The 26,702-nt window shown below is 48.9% G+C and overlaps 1 protein-coding gene across 2 annotated transcripts; it reads right to left on the reverse strand.

Moving 5' to 3' along the window:
• Positions 1-951: 951 nt before the first annotated feature.
• Positions 952-26,695, reverse strand: PIGM (phosphatidylinositol glycan anchor biosynthesis class M). Of its 2 annotated transcripts, none has more exons than XM_075314912.1 (6): positions 26,637-26,695; positions 19,381-19,720; positions 16,836-17,395; positions 16,151-16,409; positions 6,154-6,255; positions 952-2,759 (listed from the first exon to the last, which is right to left on the reverse strand). In XM_075314912.1, the coding sequence occupies exons 2-6, from the start codon at positions 19,570-19,572 to the stop codon at positions 2,589-2,591; spliced, it is 1,284 nt and encodes a 427-aa protein (XP_075171027.1). In that variant the 5' UTR covers positions 19,573-19,720; positions 26,637-26,695; the 3' UTR covers positions 952-2,588. The 2 variants fall into 2 exon arrangements, with proteins under 2 accessions (XP_075171027.1, XP_075171029.1); XM_075314914.1 differs by lacking the exon at positions 26,637-26,695 and adding an exon at positions 25,595-25,657.
• Positions 26,696-26,702: the final 7 nt, after the last annotated feature.

Below are 26,702 nucleotides of genomic sequence, written 5' to 3' on the forward strand. Positions count from 1 at the left end.
ATAATGCAGGGACCTGCAGAAAAGGAGTGATATGCTGCTTCTCTTTGCTTCAGAAAAACTGCAGCAAAACCTGTAAGGAAAAAAGAAGCAACGTGGGCACAGAATTTTGGATTTCTCATAGACTTTGCTGGGGAAGGACTTCATGAATTAAGTTTTCTGCACCCAAAAACATGTCAAAAACGCAGTGTGCGCACAGGGCCTTAAAATGTTTCTGATCATTAGTTTCATTAACGTGAAGAAACTGAAATGGGATGTAACAAACAGGGCTGTGGAGTCGGAGCTCATTTTGGTGGAGTCTGAGTCTGTATAAAATGCACAGACTCCTAAAATATATAATAAATTGGGGACAGTAGTGCAATGCAGAATGTGCTGAATATTTTACTAAATAACAACATTTAGTATAATGCTTATATTTAAGTGAAAAATGTATTGTAGTACAATGTGAATATCAGACATTTAATTATTTTTATGATGCAATCAAGATATTTGATCATAAAATATATTTATTGGAATATAACTTTAGAACACAAAACTAAAATTGTAAATATGTAATACAATATGTAATATAATATATATACACAGATATATGTAATCTACTGTATATTACATAGTGTATTACATATTTACAATTTATTAGTTTGTGTTCTAAAGTTGTATTCCAATAAATATATTTTATGTTCTATCCAAATATCTTGATTATTGTATCATAAAAATTATTAAATGTCTGATGTTCACATACACATGTTCATGTATTACAATAAATTTTTCACCTAACTATAAGCAATATATGTAGGAGTCTGAGTCGGTGCAAGGGAAATTGAGGAGTCGAAGGTTTGGTTTAGCGACTACACAGCCCTGGTAACAAAATCCATGCAGAAGTAGAATTCTTTTTATACTTCAAAAATTGTCAAAGTTCCCTTTTTATAGGCCAATTAATAAGCAATCACCACATTGAGCAAAATCCACTTTATTGAATCAGATACATTTGCATCACCCTTGTAAAATAAATACCCCAATGACCAGCATCATATAAAAACCTTCATCAGAACAGCATTTTCCCTCTCAACAAAATAGAAAATCTTAAAAGTCCCTGAGTTTGTGGAGTATTTTCTACTACGTTTGTTGCATTGTTTCTCAAAATATTTTCAGGCTACGACAAAAAGATTTGGAAATGAAAGCAGAGCATAAATAATACCGTATTAACGATAGAGAGTGTGAACCCTACACCAATAATCTGTGGCCGCAGGACGGGAGCCTGCTAACCAACTCCTATCTGACGTCCTCTGCGGCTGGGAAACAGGGATGACTTGGCTATGGAAATTCCTACCCAGCATATGCGGCCATGTGCCTAGTACACGCGTGGAACACCAGAGCCACAGTTTGATGCATCAGGGCTAATAAGAATTAATTGGTACGTTATCTAACATACTACGTAAAGGATATTTAAAGGGATTATTGACTGGAAAATCCTTTAAACTGACCCTAACATTTAGGCAGGGTTCACAACACTATCAACAGCTCCATTAGGGCATATGTCTCAAACCCCTCCAAAATGGGATTTGAGTGTATGCAAGGACGGGGCCTCTGATTATTATGATGCAAACAGTCACAGTCGTAAATTTTCGGCTGTTTACACCTAGTTACGGCGGGTGTAAAACATAGTCTAATACGTCTTGTTGCTCGCCTTCAATAGGCTAAACATTATGTATGACAGAGCACACTGTGTAATCTCTGCAACGTCAAGGTCAATGGCCCCTGGTTTTGCATAGGCTCGAATCCCATTTTCAGGGGGTTTAGATGTAATCCTCCAATGGAGCCATGCAATGCAGGATACATTTCTATGTGAACACAGCCTTACACAACAAATAAGCAATTCTCCGTGTCCTTTTACCCGTTTATACTCTGTACCTCTTTACCTAACCACTCACCTTTTCGTCTTTAGTAAATGATGCTGTCACACAGCACAGGATGAAAACATCTCTTTTGTTGACTTTTAATAAACCCTCTTAGCTTATTATTATTAGCACTGTGAGGGATCATTGGATATGCTGAAACCTGCACCATGTCACCATCACTTTTGATAAGACATTACGTATCCAGGTCCAGTCTGATCTAAAGGAAAGTCGGACAAAGTCTATGGGTGGCTGCACACCCCCTATGCATGCATGCATGCTATGTTCAGCCAATTGTGCATGCATTTTCATTGGGGTGAGGGGAATAGGCAGCTGCCAGATACGTCTGCCGGTAACCTATCTAGAGATCTTAGGACATGTTGAACACTTTATACGTTGGATAGTCCCAGTGAAATTGGTGGTTTTGGCCAGCATGTCTAATGTGTGTGGACACTGCAGAATCGTTCATCGGCCCTTGGACCCGGCACTGTTCTCTAGTCCCACAACAAGACTCCTATTCTCTTGTTTAAAGGTCAATCCCGTTTCTTGCATTAGTGAGCTATTACCCTTATTATTATTGATATTTTTGAAGTGTATGAGTAAAACAGTCACTTATTAACAAAATTCTTCAGAGAAGATTCCCCAATAAAGGGTAATCTATACATGAAGGAGGAAGTATAGCAACAAACACGAGTATCACTCCTGTTTATGTGTTTTACCGTTTTTGCTGTGTACATTGTAGCTGACAATAATTTGGGTGAGAACATAGCTATTTACAATAAGGAAGGCCAGCCCAGCCAGCCAAACAAATAGAAAAGTGTTTAGTCCTTCAAATTCCAGAAAGTAGGCAGGAGTGAGCCATATTGCCTGCAAGACAAAGGAAATCAGTTAGCTTCAGCAAGAAAATGTAACAGAACATGGCTTAGGGCTCTTTCCGATGTCCGCCATCATCTTGCATGGATTGGCTACACTTCTCCTGACCCGAGCATGACAGCTTCATGTATTTTTAGGAGTCTATCACGCTCGGGTCAAGAGATAGCGGTCAGTCCGTTCATTGCAATCTGAAATCAGAGCGATGATCACGGATGTCTAAAAGGGTCCTTCATGTACAAGGTTTTAAGTGGGTTTATAGTATAATTAAAGGGGTATTCTAAAATATCACTAGGATATGCCATAACATTATAAGTAAGTGTCTGAAGTCTGGGGCCCTCACTCCTCTGGAGAACAAGGGACAGTGGTCCCCCTGATATTTCTTCTTCCCACCAGTTCTGGCCCCCTACTGTGCAAGGGACTGCAACACCACTCTATGACAATGGGACTCCTACTTCTCAATTTATAATCTGAGAATTTATAATTGCAAATAAGTAAAAAAAAAATAGTTTTAAATCCGATAAACAATAGAAGCAGCACTCTTTTTACTTGAGTTATTAAAAATTAAGAGATAAAAGCAATGAAATAAAGGAGTTGGAGCAAAGAAAAACCATATTCCCCATGAGTCAACAAGACAGTTATAATAAAATGCAGGAAAGTAAAAAAAGTCCAAGGTAAAAAACTGAAAAAGAATATTAGGAGGTAGAATATATTCCATATTAGGCTGCTTTCACACATCCGGCTTGAGCTGTGCGGCTCAATCCAGCTGTGCAAGCTATGCAACGGATGCGGCGAAAACACCGCATCCTTTGCATAGGTTTTTCCCATGCGGCCCGTCCGGTTTTTGCCGCTTGTGGCATGCTACTGAGCATGCGCAGTGGCAAAAACCGCATAGGCATGCATTGAAAAATGCGCCGCATCGGCCGAATGCGGCGCAATGCGTTTTTTTTTGCCGCACGAAAAAACGTGCCAGGCAACGTTTCATCCGGCCGCCGCATCGGCTAAATCTGCCGCATGCGGCAAAAACCAGACCAAACGCGAGCCCATGCGGCACTAATTAAAGTCTATGCAGAAAAAACGCAACCGGCAGCAAAAAAAAACGGTTGCGATTTTCCTGCAAAGTGCCGGATTGTGCCGCATTGCAGAAACCGGAGGTGTGAAAGCAGCCTTAATGCAGCTGTATATAATAATGGCAGCAAAGACATGATAATAGTATACTTTACATAATGGGCACAAATGCAATGGTGAATAACGATGCAAGTATCAGAGACACCTAAGATGAGAATGAAGGAGTAGACAAGTAGGATCAGCTTGGGATGGCGAGGTACAGACTTCAACCAGCGTTTCACATTAGCTTCTTCAGGGGGTGTTTACTCTGTACTGGTATACATCTTCATTCTAAGGCCATGTGCCCAAGGGAGATCGTACCTGCGGATGTGCCCAAGGAAGATCGTACCTGTGGACTTTTCTGCAGGTATTTCCGCAGGTTCACACAGCTATCCATTGATGCGGTATTTCTGCGGAATTGTTGCGGTAAACCTGCGGAAACCGTGCGGATTTCATGCGGAATTCCCGCCCTGTATCTCCATAGTGGAAAGGCAGGAATTCCGCAGATAACTCCGCATGAATAATTGACATGTAGTTACGTGCAGCTGTGGGAAATCCGCAGCTGCAAATACCGCAGCATTGATGCAGCACTTCCCGAATCCCATAGGATAACATGGGGAGTGTCTGTACTTGCGTAAACCCGCGGATTTATCTGGAAAATCAGCGGGTCTTTAGCAGCAAAATCCGCAGTTACTTTCTCCCGTGGGCTGTCTCTGATACATACATCGTTATTCACTGCTGAATTTGTGCCTATTATGTAGGGTATACCATTAACAGTTACCTTTTTGCTGTTCATTATAGGATTATTCCTTACTTGAATTAATAAAGAGTACTACTATTATCTGAGATCGCTGCTTCCATTGTTTATTGTTTGTACCTTTTTGTTGGATTATCCCCTTTAGCTTTAAGGTACCGTCGCACTAAGCAACATCGCTGCTGAGGCACAACTTGCTAGCGATGTTGCTGTGTGTGACATCCAGCAACAACCTGGCCCCTGCTGTGAGGTTGTTGGTTGTTGCTGAATGTCTTGGACCATTTTTTAGTTGTTGCTCTCCCGCTGTGAAGCACAGATCGCTGTGTGTGACAGCGACAGAGCAACAACTGAATGTGCAGGGAGCCGGCTTCTGCGGACGCTGGTAACCACGGTAAATATTGGGTAACCAAGAAGCCCTTTCCTTGGTTACCCGATATTTACCTTCGTTACCAGCGTCCGCGGCTCTCACACTGCCAGTGCCGGCTCCCTGCTCCCTGCACACGTAGCCGGAGTACACATCGGGTAATTAACCCGATGTGTACTGTGGCTAGGAGTGCAAGGAGCCAGCGCTAAGCGGTGTGCGCTGGTAACCAAGGTAAATATCGGGTTGGTTACCCGATATTTACCTTAGTTACCAAGTGCAGCATGCTTCCACGTGTAGCGACGCTCCAGTGATCCCTGTCAGGTTGTATCGTTGTTGGGATCGCTGGTAAGTTGTTTAGTGCCTTTAGACTTTTTTGTGTATTTATAGTTCTTAGATTAGCAGATAACTGGGAGGTATGAAGAGGAAAGTAAGTACTTGACACTGCAGAATCTATATTCCAGCAATTACAATTCCAGCCATCAGACCCCACAGAACGGCAGCTGGCATACCCTAGTGACTTCATAGGAGAAAACCCCTTTAATTCTTCACTCACATTGCCGTTCAGAAGACTGTACAGCTCTACCAAAGTGCAAAAATAAGGGACAGTTTCCTTCTTTCCTCAGCTGGGATCTACGTATTTGCACTGACTTCAGTGAAAGAAGCGTTTTGCTAGTGGCTACTTAACCCCCACCCAATGTGGCTTTTTTTTAGGGGATTTTTTGTACTTTCATCTTTTTCCTCCCCTTCATCTACAATTACATGTGTGGGATTGTATTGCGGATGGCGTTTTGAATGCTATGATTCACTTTACCACATATTGTGCAGGGAAATCTGGAAAAAACCCTCCAAGTGAGTTTAAATAGTTTGTCTTTTTTTTACGACATTTGCTTGACAGTTGCTTGACGCGAGCGCTCCACGTGTATACCATTGTCAGTGGTCAGCTCCATCTCTGTTACAGGCAGGAGCCGGCTGTATAACACAGATGGTACCCGCTGTGCATGGAGCTGGCTCAGTATGTCTCATGTCTGGGAGCAATTAAAGGCAGGTCATGATTTACACAAATGAACAGCAGAATTTCAGGGTACATTGTATAATGGTGTCCGAGCTATTTAAATTAAGACATTTCATTCAGAAGGAAAATTCAAGTTATCCAAAAACTGTGTTACCTGTCCAGCAAACCATAAAATAAGAAGAAAGGTGCTCCGCTGCCAAGATATCTTCAGGCCGGGCAAAACCAATGGCAAAAGGCAAAGGTACCACAGGAAATACTAAAAGATAAAAGACAAACATTAACAAATTATATTATGAATTGCCCTAATTGGTGAACCTGTCAGGTCTCAAACCACTATTAACCTGCAGCTATAGGGTTAATCTGCAGGTTAATAGCAATCCTAAGCTGTCTGGCTACTGGGAGGAAACTAATTTTATTCCTCCCAGCAGCCTCCAGCTTTCAGTTATGGTGAAGCTCCAGTCACTGTCTACTACACAGTTGGTGACAACCGGCTCAATATTGCATCGGTGTAGATCTGTCTGTCAGTCAGTGCCAGTTCATGATTACAGACACCATTCCCTTCTCTAGCTGTGCCTCTATGTTTGAAAGCTGCCCCCGGTCTTATACTCACACTCCAGTGTTTTCATCTCTTTTCGAAGTCACTCCAGTTCCGCTGCACCAACCTGTGACCATAACTTTTGACTGGCTGGAAGTTAGAAGTTAAGGTACAAGCTCTTAATACAAGTCTACAACAGCCAGGACAATGCTCTCATAGACATGTATTGAGTTGTGACCTCCGGCGCGCTGCATGAAACACTGAAGCAGCAACCAGGTCACAAACTGACGAAGACCAATAGGAGAAGCGTTGAAAACAGATGAAGACGACGGAGGGTATGTATAAGACCAGGAGTATGGAATTTAGATATAAAGCACCAAAAAAAAAACAAACAAAACACTGGAGTGATCCTTTAAAGTGAATGGAGCTGGCTGATGTTCTCTGCACAGCTGTGTGACACAGAGCACCGCTGTACTGGAAAAAGGGAGAGGGCGGGGTGAAACCGCTAAATCCCTTAATTCTCAGAATTGTGGAGGTTCCAGAATCAAACACCAATAATAAAATCATGGTGTATCCCAGGTACAGTATATCACAAAAGTGAGTACACCCCTCACATTTTTTTTTTATAATATTTTAACCTCTTCACAACACAAGACGTACTGGGTACATCATGGATCGTGTCGGGTTAATTCCTGCATGCTGCCGTGGTCAGCCGGCAGCGATCTCTGCACATGTCAGCTGATTTGAACACCTGACATGTGCAGCTATCAGGCACGAGTGGATTCGCTACCCACTCTTGCCTGTTAACCCCTTACAGTGCGCTGTGAAAATGTCACAGCGTGCTGTACATGCCGGTTGCAGTAAGCATTCAATTACCCGGCGCCATCGGAATTCACATGATGTGATCACGTGGATTCGATGGTTGCCAAGGTAGCATAGGGTCATGTGATGACTCCTGTAGTTATCATGAGTCATTTCCTCTCACAGCCGGCAGACCGCCGGGTCTAAGAGAAGAGCAGCTTTTCTGAAAATCAGAGCAATGTTGATCTGATCTACAGAAAAGAATGAGCAATCAGACTGAGGGACTAGTAAAATAAATAAAAAAAAAAAAGGTAAAAAAATAAAACCTAAAAGTTCATATCACCCCCCATTTGCCCCATTGAAAATTAAAGTGTTAAAAAAATATACATATATTTGGTATCAATGCATTCAGAAATGCCCGATCTATCAAAATATAAAATCAATTAATCTGATTGGTAAATGGCATAGCGGCAAAAAAATCCAAACACCAAAATCATGTTTTTGGGTTGCCGCATATAAGATGCAATAAAAAGGTGATCAAAACGTAGCATCTGTGCAAAAATGGTACCAATAAAAATGTCAGCCTGAAATGCAAAAAAATAAGGCATCATTGAGCCATAGATCCCAAAAAATGAGAATGCTGTGGATGGTGAAAAATGGTACAAAAAAGTGTGCCTTTTTTGGACAAACTTTTGTTTTGTTTTTTTAACTCCTTAGATGAAAGTAAATATATACATGTTTGGTGTCTACAAACTCGTACTGACCTGAGGCATCACACCAAGACATCAGATTTACCATATTGTGAATACGGTGCATAAAATATCCCAAAACAATCAGGCAGTTGCACTTCTTTGGAACTTTTTTCGCACTTGGAATTTTTTTGCCATTTTCCAGTACCCTATATGGTAAAACTAACGGTTTTATTCAAAAGTACAACTTGTACCGCAAAAAGCTCCCTCATATGGCAAGATTGACTAAAAAAGAAGGGAATTTTGTTTACTTACCGTAAATTCCTTTTCTTCTAGCTCCTATTGGGAGACCCAGACAATTGGGTGTATAGCTTCTGCCTCCAGAGGCCACACAAAGTATTACACTTTAAAAAGTGTAACCCCTCCCCTCTGCCTATACACCCTCCCGTGCATCACGGGCTCCTCAGTTTTGGTGCAAAAGCAGGAAGGAGGAAACTTATAAATTGGTCTAGGGTAAATTCAATCCGAAGGATGTTCGGAGAACTGAAAACCATGAACCAAAAGAACAATTCAACATGAACAACATGTGTACACAAAAGAACAACAGCCCGAAGGGAACAGGGGCGGGTGCTGGGTCTCCATATAGGAGCTAGAAGAAAAGGAATTTACGGTAAGTAAACAAAATTCCCTTCTTTGTCGCTCCATTGGGAGACCCAGACAATTGGGACGTCCAAAAGCAGTCCCTGGGTGGGTAAAACAATACCTCGATAAAAAAGAGCCGAAAAACGGCCCCCTCTTACAGGTGGGCGACCGCCGCCTGAAGGACTCGCCTACCTAGGCTGGCATCTGCCGAAGCATAGGCATGCACCTGATAGTGTTTCGTGAAAGTGTGCAGACTCGACCAGGTAGCCGCCTGACACACCTGCTGAGCCGTAGCCTGGTGCTGCAATGCCCAGGATGCACCTACGGCTCTGGTAGAATGGGCCTTCAGCCCTGAAGGAATCGGAAGCCCAGAAGAACGGTAGGCTTCAAGAATCGGTTCCTTGATCCACCGAGCCAAGGTTGACTTGGAAGCCTGCGACCCCTTATGCTGGCCAGCGACAAGGACAAAGAGCGCATCCGAACGGCGCAGGGGCGCCGTGCGAGAAATGTAGAGCCGGAGTGCTCTCACGAGATCTAACAAGTGCAAATCCTTTTCACATTGGTGAACTGGATGAGGGCAAAAGGAAGGTAAGGAGATATCCTGATTGAGATGAAAAGGGGATACCACCTTAGGGAGAAATTCCGGGACCGGACGCAGAACCACCTTATCCTGGTGAAACACCAGGAAGGGGGCTTTGTATGACAGCGCTGCTAGCTCAGACACTCTCCGAAGTGATGTGACTGCCACTAGGAAGGCCACCTTCTGCGAAAGGCGTGATAGAGAGACATCCCGCATCGGCTCGAAAGGTGGTTTCTGAAGAGCCGTTAGCACCCTGTTAAGATCCCAGGGTTCCAGCGGACGCTTGTAAGGTGGGACTATGTGGCAAACTCCCTGCAGGAACGTGCGGACCTGCGGAAGCCTGGCTAGACGCTTTTGAAAAAACACGGAAAGCGCCGATACTTGTCCCTTGAGAGAGCCGAGAGACAAACCCTTATCCATTCCGGATTGAAGGAAAGAAAGAAAAGTGGGTAAGGCAAACGGCCAGGGGGTAAAACCCCGATCAGAGCACCAGGATAAGAAGATCCTCCAAGCCCTGTGATAGATCTTGGCGGACGTTGGTTTCTCATAGTGTCTCATAGTGGCAATGACATCTTGAGATAACCCTGAGGACGCTAGGAGCCAGGACTCAATGGCCACACAGTCAGGGTGAGGGCCGCAGAATTCAGATGGAAAAATGGCCCTTGAGACAGCAAGTTTGGTCGGTCTGGGAGTGCCCACGGTTGACCCACCGTGAGGTGCCACGGATCCGGGTACCACGACCTCCTCGGCCAGTCTGGAGCGACGAGGATGGCGTGGCGGCAGTCGGACCTGATCTTGCGCAACACTCTGGGCAGCAGTGCCAGAGGAGGAAATACATAAGGCAGTCGAAACTGCGACCAATCCTGAACTAATGCGTCCGCCGCCAGAGCTCTGTGATCTTGAGACCGTGCCATGAATGCCGGGACTGTGTTGTTGTGCCGAAACGCCATGAGGTCGACGTCCGGCGTTCCCCAGCGGCAAGAGATCTCTGAAACACGTCCGGGTGAAGAGACCATTCCCCTGCGTCCATGCCCTGGCGACTGAGAAAGTCTGCTTCCCAGTTTTCTACGCCCGGGATGTGAACTGCGGAGATGGTGGAGGCTGTGGCTTCCGCCCACAGCAGAATCCGCCGAACTTCTTGGAAGGCCTGACGACTGCGTGTGCCGCCCTGGTGGTTGATGTACGCGACCGCCGTGGCGTTGTCCGACTGTATGCGGATCTGTCTGCCCTCCAGCCACCGATGGAACGCCTTTAGGGCTAGATACACTGCCCTTATCTCCAGAACATTGATCTGAAGGGAGGACTCTGTTGGAGTTCAGGTTCCCTGAGCCCTGTGGTGGAGGAAGACCGCTCCCCACCCTGACAGACTCGCGTCCGTCGTGACCACAGCCCAGGATGGGGGCAGGAATGATTTTCCCTTCGACAAGGAAGTGGGAAGAAGCCACCACTGAAGAGAGGTTTTGGCTGACAGTGAAAGAGAGACGTTCCTGTCTAGGGACGTCGACCTCCTGTCCCATTTGCGGAGAATGTCCCATTGAAGTGGACGCAGATGAAACTGCGCAAAGGGAACTGCCTCCATTGCTGCTACCATCTTCCCTAGGAAGTGCATGAGGCGCCTCAAGGGGTGTGACTGGGTCCGAAGGAGAGAGTGCACCCCTGTCTGCAGCGAACGCTGTTTGTCCAGCGGAAGCTTCACTATCGCTGAGAGAGTATGAAACTCCATCCCGAGGTAAGTCAGTGATTGGGTCGGTGTCAATTTTGACTTTGGGAAATTGATAATCCACCCGAACCTCTGGAGAGTCTCCAGAGCAATGGTCAGGCTGTGTTGACATGCCACCCGGGAGGGTGCCTTGACTAGGAGATCGTCTAAGTAAGGGATCACCGAGTGGCCCTGAGAGTGTAGGACCGCCACCACGGATGCCATGATCTTGGTGAAGACCCGTGGGGCTGTCGCCAGGCCGAAAGGCAGTGCCACAAACTGAAGGTGTTCGTCCCCGATGGCGAAACGCAGGAAGCGTTGATGCTCTGGTGCAATCGGCACATGGAGATAAGCATCCCTGATGTCGATTGAGGCTAGGAAGTCTCCTTGGGACATCGAGCTTGGACATGTGGCCACCAGGCGTCGCAAAAGCGGGAGAGCCTGCCACCGACCGAGGATGCGGTTTGGGGAGGCCGAAAGTCATGAGGAGGCCGCCTTGGAGGCGGTTCCTCCGGCGGTCTTTGGAGGACGTGACTTAGACCGCCATGCAGAAGAGTTCCTCTGGCCCTTCTCTGACCTGTTGGACGTGGAGGATTGGGACCTGGCTGAGGGCCGAAAGGACCGAAACCTCGATTGAATTTTTCGTTGCTGAGGTTTGTTTGGTTTGGACTGGGGTAAGGACGAGTCCTTACCCTTGGATTGTTTAATAATTTCATCCAATTGCTCGCCAAACAAACGGTCGCCAGAAAATGGCAAACCGGTTAAGAACTTCTTGGAAGCAGAGTCTGCCTTCCATTCGCGTAGCCACATGGCCCTGCGGACTGCCACCGAATTGGCGGTCGCTACCGCTGTACGGCTCGCTGAGTCCAGGACGGCATTCATGGCGTAGGACGAAAAGGCCGATGCCTGAGAAGTCAAAGACACAACTTGCGGAGCAGAGGTACGTGTGACTGCATTAATCTCAGACAGACAAGCTGAGATAGCTTGGAGTGCCCACACGGCTGCAAAGGCCGGAGCAAAAGACGCGCCTATGGCTTCATAGATGGATTTCATCAGGAGCTCTATTTGCCTGTCAGTGGCATCCTTGAGCGATGAACCATCTGCCACTGATACTACGGATCTAGCCGCCAGTCTAGAGACTGGAGGATCCACCTTAGGACACTGAGCCCAACCCTTAACTACGTCAGGGGGGAAGGGGTAACGTGTGTCATTAAGGCGCTTAGTAAAGCGCTTGTCCGGAAATGCTCTGTGCTTCTGGACAGCATCTCTGAAGTTAGAGGGATCGAAAAACACACTCCGTGTACGTTTGGGAAACCTAAACTGGTGTTTCTCCTGCAGTGAAGCCGACTCCTCTATAGGTGGAGTTGGGGGAGAAAGATATAGCACCTGGTTGATGGACGCTATAAGGTCATTTACTATGGCGTCCCCTTCAGGTGTATCAAGATTGAGAGCAACGTCAGGATCAGAGCCCTGAGCTGCGACCTCCGCCTCATCCTCCAGAGAGTCCTCATGCTGCGACCCCGAACAGCGTGATGAAGCCGGGGAAGGTTCCCAGCGAGCCCGCTTAGCCGGTCTGGGACTGCGGTCCGTGTCGGAGTCCTCCCCGTGGGACCTAGGTGTCACCCCAGGAGCACTCTGCTGCACCGACCGAGAGGGGCCTGGGGGCGATGAACTCACAGTGCCCGGGGCCTGTGTGACCGATCTGGACTGCAAGGCTTCTAGTATCTTAGCAGACCATCTGTCCATAGACTGAGCCATGGATTGTGAAAGCGACTCAGAGAGTTTCTCAGCCAAAACTGCAAACTCTGTCCCTGCCACCTGGACAGTGGAAGCCGGCGGTTCTACCTGAGCCGAGGGTCCCACCAGTGCCCGAGGCTCCGGCTGAGTGAGTGCCACAGGGGCCGAGCATTGCACACAGTGAGGGTAGGTGGAACCTGCAGGTAACATAGCCGCACAAGAGGTACAGGTTGCAAAATAAGCCTGTGCCTTGGCACCCTTGCTCTTTGCGGACGACATGCTGTAGTCTCCTCTGAGAGTGATCACTGAGGGTATATAGCCAAAAGCAAAACAATGCGGCCGAACAGAGAAAATGTATATATATATATATATATATATATATATATATACACTTCGGCACCCAAGGGGGGCCAGCACCGGGTAACCGGTGTGGCTTACCGACCGCCCAAAGCGGTTGTGTGTCCACCAGATTCCCTGCCTGGGCCTCCAAGAGCTGTAGAGCTCGTTCTGAAATCCTCCACCGGCAGAAGTGATTGTAAATATGGCTGCCAGATTTCTCAGGGGAGGAGGGAGCCGTGGGCGTGACTAATAAAGTGCGGGAATCTGGTGCCCCACAGTGCTCAGTGAGGGGGGAGGAGAACACCTAAGTATGCTCCAGCCCTCACTGCCGACGTCCAGTCGACCGTCCCGCCCTTACTCCTGACTGGCAGGCCCGGGGGCGGGAGTTATGGTACTAGGCCGCAGAAGCCGGGGACTAAATTTAATAACGCGGCCGGCAAACAGGCGCGGTCGGCGCGGTAGTCCCGGTCGTCACAAAAAAACACAGGCGCTCCGTGCACAGTCCCCAAGGGGACACAGAGTACCTTATAGATGCAGGGCCTGTCCCTGATGATACTCAGTCTCCTGTCCGTCAGATTCCCCCAGGGGCTGCGGAGGGAGCCCGGTCCCAGTGAATGGTGACCGGTTAGGATCCCACTTCTCCCAGAGCCTCTAAGGGATGGGGAAGGACAAACGGCATGTGGCTCCAGCCTTTGTACCCGCAATGGGTACCTCAACCTTAACAGCACCGCCGACTTAGTGGGGTGAGAAGGGAGCATGCCGGGGGCCCTGTTAGGGCCCTCTTTTCTTCCATCCGATACAATCAGCAGCTGCTGCTGACTAAAATGGGAGCTTGAGTGAATGTGTGCCTCCTTCAACACAAAGCATAAAACTGAGGAGCCCGTGATGCACGGGAGGGTGTATAGGCAGAGGGGAGGGGTTACACTTTTTAAAGTGTAATACTTTGTGTGGCCTCCGGAGGCAGAAGCTATACACCCAATTGTCTGGGTCTCCCAATGGAGCGACAAAGAAATAAAAAGTTACGGCTCTCGGAAGAAAGGAAACCCCCCCCCCCCGAAATAAACGGAAAATCGCCCTAGGGTGAAGGGGTTAATACATCTTTTCATGGTGCGACACTGAAGATCTGACTCTTTATACAATGTAGTGTATATAGCTGTGGATTAAACAAGTGCAATAGAATCTTACCCGCTATGAAAGGGAAAAGGCTGAAAAAGCAGGTGTAACCCACAACCAGTGCAAAAAAATGTTTTTAGCTGCCGCAAGGTCCATTAGCCCTAAGGCTGAACAAGACATACAAGAACCTAGCAAAATGTGGCTCAATCTGTGCTACTGTGAATAAGATGATAGTCCAATCTGTAGTATAAAAGAAAGGGTGCTTTATTGATGCGTTTCAAAGTGATTCCCCACTTCTTCCTCAGAATAGGTATCAAATTGTATTTGGAATGTAAAAAAAAAAAAAAAAAAAAAATTGTGCACGCGCCGATGCCGCTCATCGTCTTCTCGACAGCGTCTTCAATAAAATGGCGCAGGAGATTGCGGTACGCGCATGTGTGGACTCTGGCGCCATAAATACTGTGGCAATGCGTATGCGTCGCGAACAGCAGCAATGGCGGCATGCGCAATATTTAAATAAAAAGGACATGCAGTACAAAACGCAGGAGATGGAATATATGCTGAGGACCTGACCCACAAAAGGACCGCCTCCAATTGCACACATTAAAGTGCAGGGCATGTCTGCAACTGTGCTTACAGATATTTCTGCAACCAAGCGTCAGATCTTTAACACTAGAAGTCCCAGGAATTTCAAGCTCCATAGGGTTCCAATGGTAGAAATATTAAATGAACCCTCTCTGGGACTTATAGTGTTAAACAAGAGGTATGCTTGGATACAGCATCTTACTGTCAGTATGGCACTGCCTATACTTCATATAGCAAAATCCTGGTAGTTGGTCCTATTTAAGGCTGCGATGGTCAGATAGTCGTAGATTCCCTCATGTGAGAGAATTGGATTGATTATACTTTGATCAGAGTGGCAGGTTAGTGTGATCCGATTCTCTCGGATGAGACAATTGGAGCACACGGTCAGAAGAAGAACAAAAGTTCTCTATTCTGTGAGTCAGCTGAAATTGGACTGAACGGTGATTGGCATTGCCCCATAGAATAAGGGTACCTTCACACTTAGCGATGCAGCAGCGATCCGACCAGCGATCTGACCTGGTCAGGATCGCTGCTGCATCGCTACATGGTCGCTGGTGAGCTGTCAAACAGGCAGATCTCACCAGCGACCAGTGAACAGCCCCCAGCCAGCAGCGACGTGCAAGCGACGCTGCGCTTGCACGGAGCCGCCGTCTGGAAGCTGCGGAGACTGGTAACTAAGGTAAACATCGGGTATGGTTACCCGATGTTTACATTAGTTACCAGTGTGAGCAGGGAGCAGGGAGCCGCGCACACTGAGCGCTGGCTCCTTGCTCTCCTAGCTACAGTACACATCGGGTTAATTAACCCGATGTGTAATGCAGCTGCATGTGCAGAGAGCAGGGAGCCGCGCACACTGCTTAGCGCTGGCTCCTTGCTCTCCTAGCTGCTGTACACATCGGGTTAATTAACCCGATGTGTACAGCAGCTACATGTGCAGAGAGCCGGAGCCGGCAGCACAGGCAGCGTGAGAGCTGCAGAGGCTGGTAACTAAGGTAAATATCGGGTAACCACCTTGGTTACCCGATGTTTATCTTGGATACAGCTTACCTCAGCTGTCAGACGCCGGCTCCTGCTCCCTGCTCGGTTCATTTGTCGCTCTCTTGCTGTCACACACAGCGATCTGTGTGTCACAGCAGGAGAGCGGCTTTGAAGAAAACGAACCAGGGCTGTGTGTAACGAGCAGCGATCTCGCAGCAGGGGCCAGATCGCTGCTCAGTGTCACACACAGCGAGATCGCTAATGAGGTCACTGCTGCGTCACAAAAAGCGTGACTCAGCAGCGATCTCGGCAGTGAGCTCGCTGTGTGTGAAGCACCCCTAACATTGGTCCAAGGGCTATCCGATAAAACATCAGATAGCACTTGTCTATGAGTGAGCCCTAACAGTGAGCCACAATACGTCACACTTGGGTTCCACCATGCTTTCAGCTTACCTGAGATGTGCACACCTTATTGAAGCTCACAAAGACTGCGGTGTGCAGGAAGCAGCAGAAGGCCAGGTCTTTATAATAGGCTACGGAGACTATAGCTAGCAGCAGTATCTGAGGCACAAAGGCAACAAGCCCAAGCACAAAGCTCCAGTCACTCTCCGCAGTAAGGTAAAGCATGTAGAAGTATGCTGAGAAATTGTGTCTAATATCTCTCCTGGTCAAGTGATAGAGGTACGTGTGCTCCAAGAAATCCCAGCCATACCTGCCGAAAACATAAGACATATAGCAAGGTTAACTCATGGGAAAATGGGCCACATTTTGGTACAAATGTTGCATCTAGAGTCCTGACCTTGTGTAATTCCGTAAATAGTGTAATACATCAGCTATAGAAGGTACACGGTGCAAAATGTTTCATGAAACCTGGTTATAAAAATGATTTGTAGCTCCAACCACATTTAAGGTGGACCATCCCTTTAAGATGCATTGTCAAAAAAGCTGCTCTAAAAGTAGGCTACATAAGCAGCGGCATTAAATGAAATAACATTGGCCATTCGTCAACCAGCATGAGCCACTGTGGTAAATTTGGCACGAATCCAGACTGCGTAGACTACGCTTACGGCATCTATATGTCAGAGTAGTAAATCTGCTGCACTCTAGGCCCCCCAAAAAGGAAGAAAAAGTAACTTACCTACAGTAAAAGACCACACTTAGTGTAAATAAGGTGATAGTAGATACAACTCCAAAGGTTAGGGTGTCCCAATTGAGGATCCTCAGGAAGAGCGCCCAGGAATTCTGTAGCCATTTCAGCACTGACCCGCGATGTACAGGCGGCTTATTACCCTTAGTTCTCGGTGTTTGTAGTGACAATGCAATGGGCAATAGATAAGTCACGGGGTAGATCTTCATGTGTACTGAGAGACCGTAGAGAAGAGCAGCCTTCACCAGGTGACGCTTCTTCACAAAGTATAGCGCTGCTAAGACAAGAACCGCCAAGACGGATTCTGCATTCCCCCTGCTGGACACCGCCATAGGCAATGGGTTAAAGAGCCAGAAGGCACTGTACTTGCCGGCAGTGTGGCTATCCAGGCCTTCCAGGGTGAGGAGTCTGTGGATGAGGAATGCTGCCATTAAATCACAGCACACAAACAATACCTTCCCATAAACCTCGCTGAGATAGATGTTTGGTGTTAAGATCCAGGCAAGTAATGGTGTGTAACGATATGTCGCCCTCTCGTAAGGAGACGATCCCTGAAAAAGGAAAGAAACAAAATATTACTCAGTGTTACGTCTCCTCAGCATGTACCAGGCCTCCATTATAAGCTCCCACATTCTTCCACTGATTTGTGTAATCTACGTTCCCTCCTCGTATCCTATTTGCGTCTTTAGGGTTTCGCAGTGTCTCAGCAGTTTCCACTTATATTTGTCTTTTTATGGTGATGGTAACAGAATTGTGCCCATCTAAAAAAGGTATTTTTTCTTACATAAGTCAATACATATGGACTTAAACACTTTTAGTATCCTTTGTTAGATTTTTATGTCACAGCCATAAATGGGAATGGATTCAATCAGAAGACGATCAAAAAAACGAAGCTAAGGACTTAAGTCTACCGTCAGCCTTAAACTATGAAACATACACATTATACCTCCAGGAACTATTAGGACGCCCCATTAACATGGAGATGACCCTACCTTCACAGCTATCTCTCTTTCCAACCTTCCGGGAAGGGTCTCCACAAGCTCAGTGCGTTACCACCCTTCTGGAAAGGGTCTCCACAAGCTCGGTGCGTTACCACCCTTCCGGGAAGGGTCTCCACAAGCTCGGTGCGTTACCACCCTTCCGGGAAGGGTCTCCACAAGCTCAGTGCGTTACCATCCTTCCGGGAAGGGTCTCCACAAGCTCGGTGCGTTACCACCCTTCCGGGAAGGGTCTCCACAAGCTCGGTGAGTTACCACCTTTCCGGGAAGGGTCTCCACAAGCTCAGTGCGTTACCATCCTTCCGGGAAGGGTCTCCACAAGCTCGGTGCGTTACCACCCTTCCGGGAAGGGTCTCCACAAGCTCGGTGCATTACCACCCTTCCGGGAAGGGTCTCCACAAGCTCGGTGCATTACCACCCTTCCGGGAAGGGTCTCCACAAGCTCGGTGCGTTACCACCCTTCCGGGAAGGGTCTCCACAAGCTCGGTGCGTTACCATCCTTCCGGGAAGGGTCTCCACAAGCTCGGTGCGTTACCACCCTTCCAGGAAGGGTCTCCACAAGCTCGGTGCGTTACCATCCTTCCGGGAAGGGTCTCCACAAGCTCGGTGCGTTACCACCCTTCCGGGAAGGGTCTCCACAAGCTCGGTGCGTTACCACCCTTCCGGGAAGGGTCTCCACAAGCTCGGTGCGTTACCGCCCTTCCGGGAAGGGTCTCCACAAGCTTGGTGCGTTACCACCCTACTCTGTACCTTTATGTCTTTATGTTGTCTTTCACTTCTCATAAACTGAGCTGATGAAATACTAAGAAAGGAAGAAATTCTACAAACTGACTTGTTACGATGGCGTCATCCCCGTACAGTACCCAACTCTAGAGAAGTAGCCAATCTTTCACAAGTATTGGCAAAGGCAGACTGCACGGCAGGTGCCGGAAGTCATACATCTGCAGCAATGGGGCTGAATAAAAAAAACCTAATTCAGTGATTAAGGAGATTTGCCACCAGGTATCTGAGAGCAGCTTAAATATACGCAGAGACCCTTATTCCAGTCATGTCACTTACTGGGCTGCCTACAGTAGTTTGAGCTGTGTATAACTCCGCCCACACCACTGATTGGCAGCTTTCTGTGTACACTGTGCATAGGCAGAAAGTGGGGGCACTGTTTACTTGGCAGCTGGTTTACTAGTTCTCTAGTGATAATCTCCTGCTGATAAAATATTGAGTTTATAAAAACCAAACTAAGCAGCCCAGTAAGTGACACATCACTGGAATCAGGATCTCTGTCTGTACATCATGCTGCTCTCAGATGGGGTAGAAAAATCCTGATGATAGATTCCCTTTAAGAGGTGCCCCAATTCTTTTCTCATTAAAATGTGGTAGTCATAATAAAATAGATGGTGACAGGCACCCCAATTCAGAGAAGCCCATGGCAAATTAGGGTGCAGCGCTCATAGCTTCTATCTTTATAACAGACATTTTTCACACATTTCCATTAGAAGCATTGATGTTGGCCTTATTGCTGCACTGAAGGCCAGTATTACCTGAGTGATATATCGCGCAGCATCCGTGAAGACGTGGTAATCAATATCTGTGTATTTCACCAACATTGTGCGGTCTTGGTAAACGCCGTAAGTGATAAGGATCATTCTTACAAGGAATGCAGTTGTAAACATAAATGGGAGTGTTAGGAAACAGTTCTGAGGTTTTTTCTGGAGCGCTGCTTTCTTTTCCATTGTTATATCTTCTTTATTTGTTTTGTTGTAACAAGAATCCACAAATGGACAGTTGTGAGCATATTGCGCTTAACGTGCAAGCTGCACATGGCATGAAATCACAGCCATTATACTGCGCTAGGAGGGTTTCACTTGCAGTTAAGAAGTCCTGTTTCAGGAAAAGAAAAGCATGTATTCATCACAGACAGTCATCATTTTTACTGACAAATTCACAAACCATAATACGTCAGTAAGATTATAAGTGATCAGCTTGGAATACTTAGATTAAAGGAAAACTTTCACTTGAGCTTCTACATTTAAGCTGAGCCCCTCCTCTAATTGGCGCTGCTCCACTAATTTTTGAACAGGAAGATCAGGGCAAAGCGCCACAATTGGCGCATCTTATGTGCTGCGCAACTTCTAGGGTGGCTGCATGCTGGTATTTTTGGGCTGGGAAGGGCCAAATAACCAGCATGATAATACCAGCCCCCAGCTGTCTGCTTTACCTTGGCTGGTTACCAAATGGGGGGACCTCACATAGTTTTTTAAAATAATTTATTTATTAGTTAAACAAGGCTAAAAACACCCTAATGCGGGCATCACACAAGACGATCTATCGTGTGATCGCACGAGCGCTCGCACCCTCCCCCGTCGTTTGTGCGTCACGGGCAATTAGTTGCACGTGGCGCACAAAGTCGTTAAACCCCCGTCACACGCACTTACCTGCTGAGCAATGTCGCTGTGGGCGGCGAACATCCACTTCCTGAAGGGGGTGGGACGTTCGGCATCACAGCGACGTCACACAGTGGCCGGCCAATAGAAGCGGAGGGGCGGAGATGAGCGGGATGTAAACATCCCGCCCACCTTCTTCCTTCCGCATAGCCGGCAGGACGCACATAAGCTGTGTTCATCATTCCCGGGGTGTCACACGGAGTGATGTGTGCTACCCCGGGTACGATGAACAACCGGCGCAAAGAAGAATAAACGACTTTTTAAAAATGAGCGACGTGTCAACGATACACGATTTGTAACCGATTTGCGAACGTTCAGAGTCACTTGGAGGTGTCACACGCAACGAAGTCGCAAACGATGCCAGATGTGCGTCACGAAAACCGTGACCCCGACGACATATCGCACGATAGATCGTCTCGTGTGACGCCCTCATTAGTGTCCCATGAAAGACACAAGTCTACAATATGTAGCGGGGAGGACTGAACTTTGCTTTTGTCAACTTCCAGAGGTCAGTGTGCGCCAAGCATTGCATCACAGGGTCCTATATAGACCCAATGACATGATGCCTCCAGCCAATCTCAGCCATGCCAGTACTCGGCATGGCTGTAATAGCAGGAAGTGCCCACAGCCAAAAAGCTTCTTGATTGGCTACGCTGGAGTCTTTCAGCAAACTTTCTTCAGCATCTGAACTTGACCGAAGACTTCCATGAGAAGTCCGTGTCCGAGCCCCAGACACTAGGTGTTTGGGTTCACTCATCCCTAGCTGAGATGAAGGGAATTTTGTTTACTTACCGTAAATTCCTTTTCTTCTAGCTCCTATTGGGAGACCCAGACAATTAGGGTGTATAGCTTCTGCCTCCGGAGGCCACACAAAGTATTACACTTTAAAAAGTGTAACCCCTCCCCTCTGCCTATACACCCTCCCGTGGATCAGGGGCTCCTCAGTTTTGGTGCAAAAGCAGGAAGGAGAAAACTTATAAATTGGTCTAGGGTAAATGCAATCCGAAGGATGTTCGGAGAACTGCAAACCATGAACCAAAAGAACAATTCAACATGAACAACATGTGTACACAAAAAAACAACCAGCCCGAAGGGTACAGGGGCGGGTGCTGGGTCTCCCAATAGGAGCTAGAAGAAAAGGAATTTACGGTAAGTAAACAAAATTCCCTTCTTCTTTGTCGCTCCATTGGGAGACCCAGACAATTGGGACGTCCAAGAGCAGTCCCTGGGTGGGTAAAAGAATACCTCAATAAAAAAGAGCCGAAAAAACGGCCCCCTCTTACAGGTGGGCAACCGCCGCCTGAAGGACTCGCCTACCTAGACTGGCGTCTGCCGAAGCATAGGTATGCACTTGATAGTGTTTCGTGAAAGTGTGCAGACTAGACCACGTAGCTGCCTGACACACCTGCTGAGCCGTAGCCCGGTGCCGCAATGCCCAGGACGCACCCACGGCTCTGGTAGAATGGGCTTTCAGCCCTGAAGGAAGCGGAAGCCCAGAAGAACGGTAGGCTTCGAGAATCGGTTCCTTGATCCACCGAGCCAAGGTTGACTTGGAAGCCTGCGAGCCCTTACGCTGGCCAGCAACAAGGACAAAGAGCGCATCTGAACGACGCAGGGGCGCCATGCGAGACACGTAGAGCCGGAGTGCTCTCACAAGATCCAAAGAGTGCAAATCCTTTTCACACTGGTGAATTGGATTAGGGCAAAATGAAGGCAAGGAGATATCCTGATTGAGATGAAAAGGGGACACCACCTTAGGGAGAAATTCCGGGTTCGGACGCAGAACCACCTTATCCTGGTGAAACACCAGGAAGGGGGCTTTGCATGACAGCGCTGCTAGCTCAGACACTCTCCGAAGTGATGTGACTGCCACTAGGAAGGCCACCTTCTGCGAAAGACGTGATAGAGAGACATCCCGCAGCGGCTCGAAAGGTGGTTTCTGAAGAGCCATTAGCACCCTGTTAAGATCCCAGGGTTCCAGCGGACGCTTGTAAGGTGGGACTATGTGGCAAACTCCCTGCAGGAACGTGCGGACCTGCGGAAGCCTGGCTAGGCGCTTTTGAAAAAACACGGAGAGCGCCGATACTTGGCCCTTGAGAGAGCCAAGTGACAAACCCTTGTCCATTCCGGATTGAAGGAATGAAAGAAAAGTGGGTAAGGCAAACCGGCCATGGAGTAAAACCGTTATTAGCGCACCAGGATAGGAAGATTTGCCAAGACCTATAATATATCATGGCGGACGTAGGCTTCCTGGCCTGTCTCATGGTGGCAATGACATCCTGAGATAACCCTGAAGACGCTAGGAGCCAGGACTCAATGGCCACACAGTCAGTTTGAGGGCCACAGAATTCAGATGGAAAAACGGGCCTTGTGACAGCAAGTCTGGGCGGTCTGGAAGCGCCAACGGTTGACCCACCGTGAGATGCCACAGATCCGGGTACCACGACCGCCTCGGCCAGTCTGGAGCGACGAGAATGGCGCGACGGCAGTCGGACCTGATCTTGCGTAACACTCTGGGCAGCATCGCCAGAGGAGGAAACACATAAGGCAGTCGAAACTGCGACCAATCCTGAACTAACGCGTCCGCCGCCAGAGCTCTGTGATCCTGAGACCGTGCCATGAATGCCGGGACCTTGTTGTTGTGCCGTGACGCCATGAGATCGACGTCCGGCGTTCCCCAGCGGCGACAGATCTCTCGAAACACGTCTGGGTGCAGAGACCATTCCCCCGCGTCCATGCCCTGACGACTGAGAAAATCTGCTTCCCAGTTTTCTACGCCCGGGATGTGAACTGCGGAGATGGTGGAAGCTGTGGCTTCCACCCACTGCAGAATCCGTCGGACTTCCTGGAAGGCTTGACGACTGCGAGTGCCGCCTTGGTGGTTGATGTATGCGACGGCAGTGGCGTTGTCCGACTGGATACGGATCTGCCTGCCCTCCAGCCACCGATGAAAAGCCAATAGGGCTAGATACACTGCCCTTATGTCCAGAATATTGATCTGAAGGGATGACTCTATCGGAGTCCAGGTTCCCTGAGCCCTGTGGTGGAGAAAAACCGCTCCCCACCCTGACAGGCTCGCGTCCGTGGTGACCACAGCCCAGGTTGGGGGTAGGAAGGATTTTCCCTGCGACAGAGAGTTGGGAAGGAGCCACCACTGAAGTGACGTCTTGGTTGCAAGGGAAAGAGAGACGTTCCTGTCGAGGGAAGCCGAACTCCTGTCCCATTTGCGGAGAATGTCCCATTGTAGTGGCCGAAGATGGAATTGCGCGAACGGGACTGCCTCTATAGCTGCCACCATCTTCCCCAGGAAGTGCATGAGGCGCCTTAAGGGGTGTGACTGACTCCGAAGAAGGGATTGCACCCCTGCCTGCAGAGAAAGCTGTTTGTCGCTCGGAAGCTTGACTAACGCTTGCTGGGTATGAAACTCCATCCCAAGGTACGTCAGTGATTGGGTCGGTGTCAACTTGGATTTCGGGAAGTTGATGATCCACCCGAACCTGATGGACGAGATAAGATCATTTACTAAGGCATCCCCCTCAGGTGTATCAAGGTTAAGGGCGACGTCAGGGTCAGAGCCCTGAGCTGCGACGTCCGCCTCGTCCTCCAGAGAGTCCTCAAGCTGGGATCCCGAGCAGCGAGAGGAAGTCGGGGAAGAGTCCCAGCGAGGCCGCTTAGCCGGTCTAGGACTACGGTCCGAGCAGGAGTCTTCCGCCTGAGACCGAGGGGCCAACCTATGAGCGCGCTGTGGCGCGGACCGAGAGGGCCCTGGAGGCGACGAGCCAACAGGGGCCGGGGCCTGTGAAAGGTCCAGTCTGGACTGCAAAGCCTCTAGCAGCTTAGAAGACCATTTGTCCATAGACTGTGCAATGGATTGAGAAAGTGACTCAGAGAGTTTCTCAGCAAAAGATGCGAACTCTGTCCCTGCAGCCTGGTCAGGGGGAGCAGGGGGGTCTACATGAGCCGAGGGGCCCACCAGTGTCCGAGACTCCGGCTGAGCAAGCGAAACAGGGGTCGAGCATTGCTCACAGTGAGGGTAGGTGGAACCCGCAGGTAACATAGCCCCACAAGAGGTACAGGCCGCAAAAAACCCCTGTGCCTTAGCAGCTTTGGTCCTTGTGGACGACATGCTGTTGTCTCCTAGGAGAGTGATCACTGAGGGTATATGGGAAAGGGGTATACAGCCCACCGAACAGATATATATAGATATATACGTATCTAATCCGGCATCCTAGGGGGACCAGCACCGGGTGACCGGTGTGGCTTACCGACCGCTAACGAGCGGAGTGTGTCCTCCAGATTCCCTGCCTTGGATCCCCCGGAGCTGCAGAGCTGTTCACTGAGAATCCTCCACCGGCAAAATGCCAAAAAATGGCTGCCGGAGCTCTCAGGGGAGGAGTGGAGCCGTGGGCGGCGCCAGCAAAGTGCAGGAATCTGGGGTCCCCCCAGTGATCAGTGAGGGGGGAGGAAACATGCAGGATGCTCCAGCCCTCACATCCGACGTCAGGTCGGTAATCCCGCCCTTACCCCTGACAGGCAGGCCCGGGGGCGGGATTTTTGCGACTAGGCCGCGATGAAGCCGGGGACTAAATTTGAGACCGCGCCCGACAAGCAGGCACGGTCGGCACGGAAGTCCACCGGCCTCCTGAATTCAGCAGCCGCCGCGGCTTCCAGGAAGAAGGTGCGCTCCCTGCACAGTCCCCTATGGGGACACAGAGTACCTTTGAGTTGCAGGGCCCGGTCCCTGAGGTTGAAGAGGCTCCGGTCCGGCAGGTTCCCACAGGGGCTGCGGATGGAGCACGGTCCCAGTAAATGGATGACCGCTTAGGATCCCACTTCTCCCAGAGCCGCTTAAGGGATGGTGAAGGAGACGGCATGTGGCTCCAGCCTATGTACCCGCAATGGGTACTTCAACCTTAACAACACCGCCGACGTAGTGGGGTGAGAAGGGAACATGCCGGGGGCCCTCTTTTCTTCTAACCGACATAACTAAGTTGAGAATGCATGAGTGGATGTGTGCCTCCTTCCACACAAAGCATAAAACTGAGGAGCCCGTGATCCACGGGAGGGTGTATAGGCAGAGGGGAGGGGTTACACTTTTTAAAGTGTAATACTTTGTGTGGCCTCCGGAGGCAGAAGCTATACACCCAATTGTCTGGGTCTCCCAATGGAGCGACAAAGAAATACTGTTAAAACTATCGCTGGAAAATAGAATACGTTTTAGGACTTGATAATTGGCCACCGGATTCTTAAAAACGAGACCGATTTTTTCCTAACAACATTTTTCATTTGTTCAGAGGGCACAGCCATTTACCTCATCACACAGAACCAGGAGCTGTTAATAACTGCCCCACAATGGCCACCAGTGCCGTATGCTTAACGCCATAGCCTTTAGGTGACCACCTCTATTGCCACCAATAAAGCTGGTGACTGCCGAGAGAAAGTGTCTTCAGTAACCAATCAAAATTGAGCTCTGATTTTTACTTTGAAAATGAAAGTAGAAATCTTATTGGTTGCTATCAAAGTCACCCAGTGTCCCCTAATCATGTAAATGAGGAACAGTCCCCGAACCCAGCCGCAGTCCGTACCCACGCCCCTTATCCAGCCGCAGTCAGTGCTCACTCCATGTACCTAGCTCAGTAAGTGCCCACTCACCGTACGCAGCTCAGTCAGTGCCCACTCCCCATACCTAGCTCAGTTAGTGCCCACTCCCCGTACCCAGCAGCAGTCAGTGCCCACTCACCGTACCTAGCTCAGTCAGTGTCCACTCCCCATACCTAGCTCAGTTAGTGCCCACTCCCCGTACCCAGCAGCAGTCAGTGCCCACTCACCGTACGTAGCTCAGTCAGTGCCCACTCCCCGTACCCAGCAGCAGTCAGTGCCCACTCACCGTACCTAGCTCAGTCAGTGTCCACTCCCCATACCTAGCTCAGTTAGTGCCCACTCCCCGTACCCAGCAGCAGTCAGTGCCCACTCACCGTACGTAGCTCAGTCAGTGCCCACTCCCCATACCTAGCTCAGCCTGTGCCCACTCCCCATACCTAGTTCAGTCAGTGCCCACTCCTCATACCTAGCTCAGCCTGTGCCCACTCCCCATACCTAGCTCAGTAAGTGCCCACTCCCCATACCTAGTTCAGCCTGTGCCCACTCCCTGTACCCAGCTCAGTCAGTGCCCACTCCCCATACCTAGTTCAGCCTGTGCCCACTCCCTGTACCCAGCTCAGTCAGTGCCCACTCCCCATACCTAGCTCAGTCAGTGCCCACTCCCCATACCTAGTTCAGCCTGTGCCCACTCCCCATACCTAGCTCAGTCAGTGCCCACTCCCCGTACCGAGTTGTACGCAGCGCTCACTCACCGCGCACACCAGCGCAGCCATACAGTAGAGGGGGACGGGCATAGCGGCAGAGGGGCGGGCACCATG

The sequence above is a fragment of the Anomaloglossus baeobatrachus genome, chromosome 6 (genome assembly GCF_048569485.1).
Source record: "Anomaloglossus baeobatrachus isolate aAnoBae1 chromosome 6, aAnoBae1.hap1, whole genome shotgun sequence".
NCBI lineage: Eukaryota > Metazoa > Chordata > Amphibia > Anura > Aromobatidae > Anomaloglossus > Anomaloglossus baeobatrachus.

Bases quoted from the DNA above. Each gene is read 5' to 3' on its own strand.
- PIGM (XM_075314912.1), bottom strand. From the start codon at position 19,572: ATGGAAAAGAAAGCAGCGCTCCAGAAAAAACCTCAGAACTGTTTCCTA. The intron at 17,396-19,380 runs GTAATACTGGCC...TTCCTTTTTCAG, and splicing joins CTGCGCGATATATCACTCAG to GGATCGTCTCCTTACGAGAG. The intron at 6,256-16,150 runs GTAAGCTGAAAG...TTTATCTTTTAG, and splicing joins ATAAGGTGTGCACATCTCAG to TATTTCCTGTGGTACCTTTG.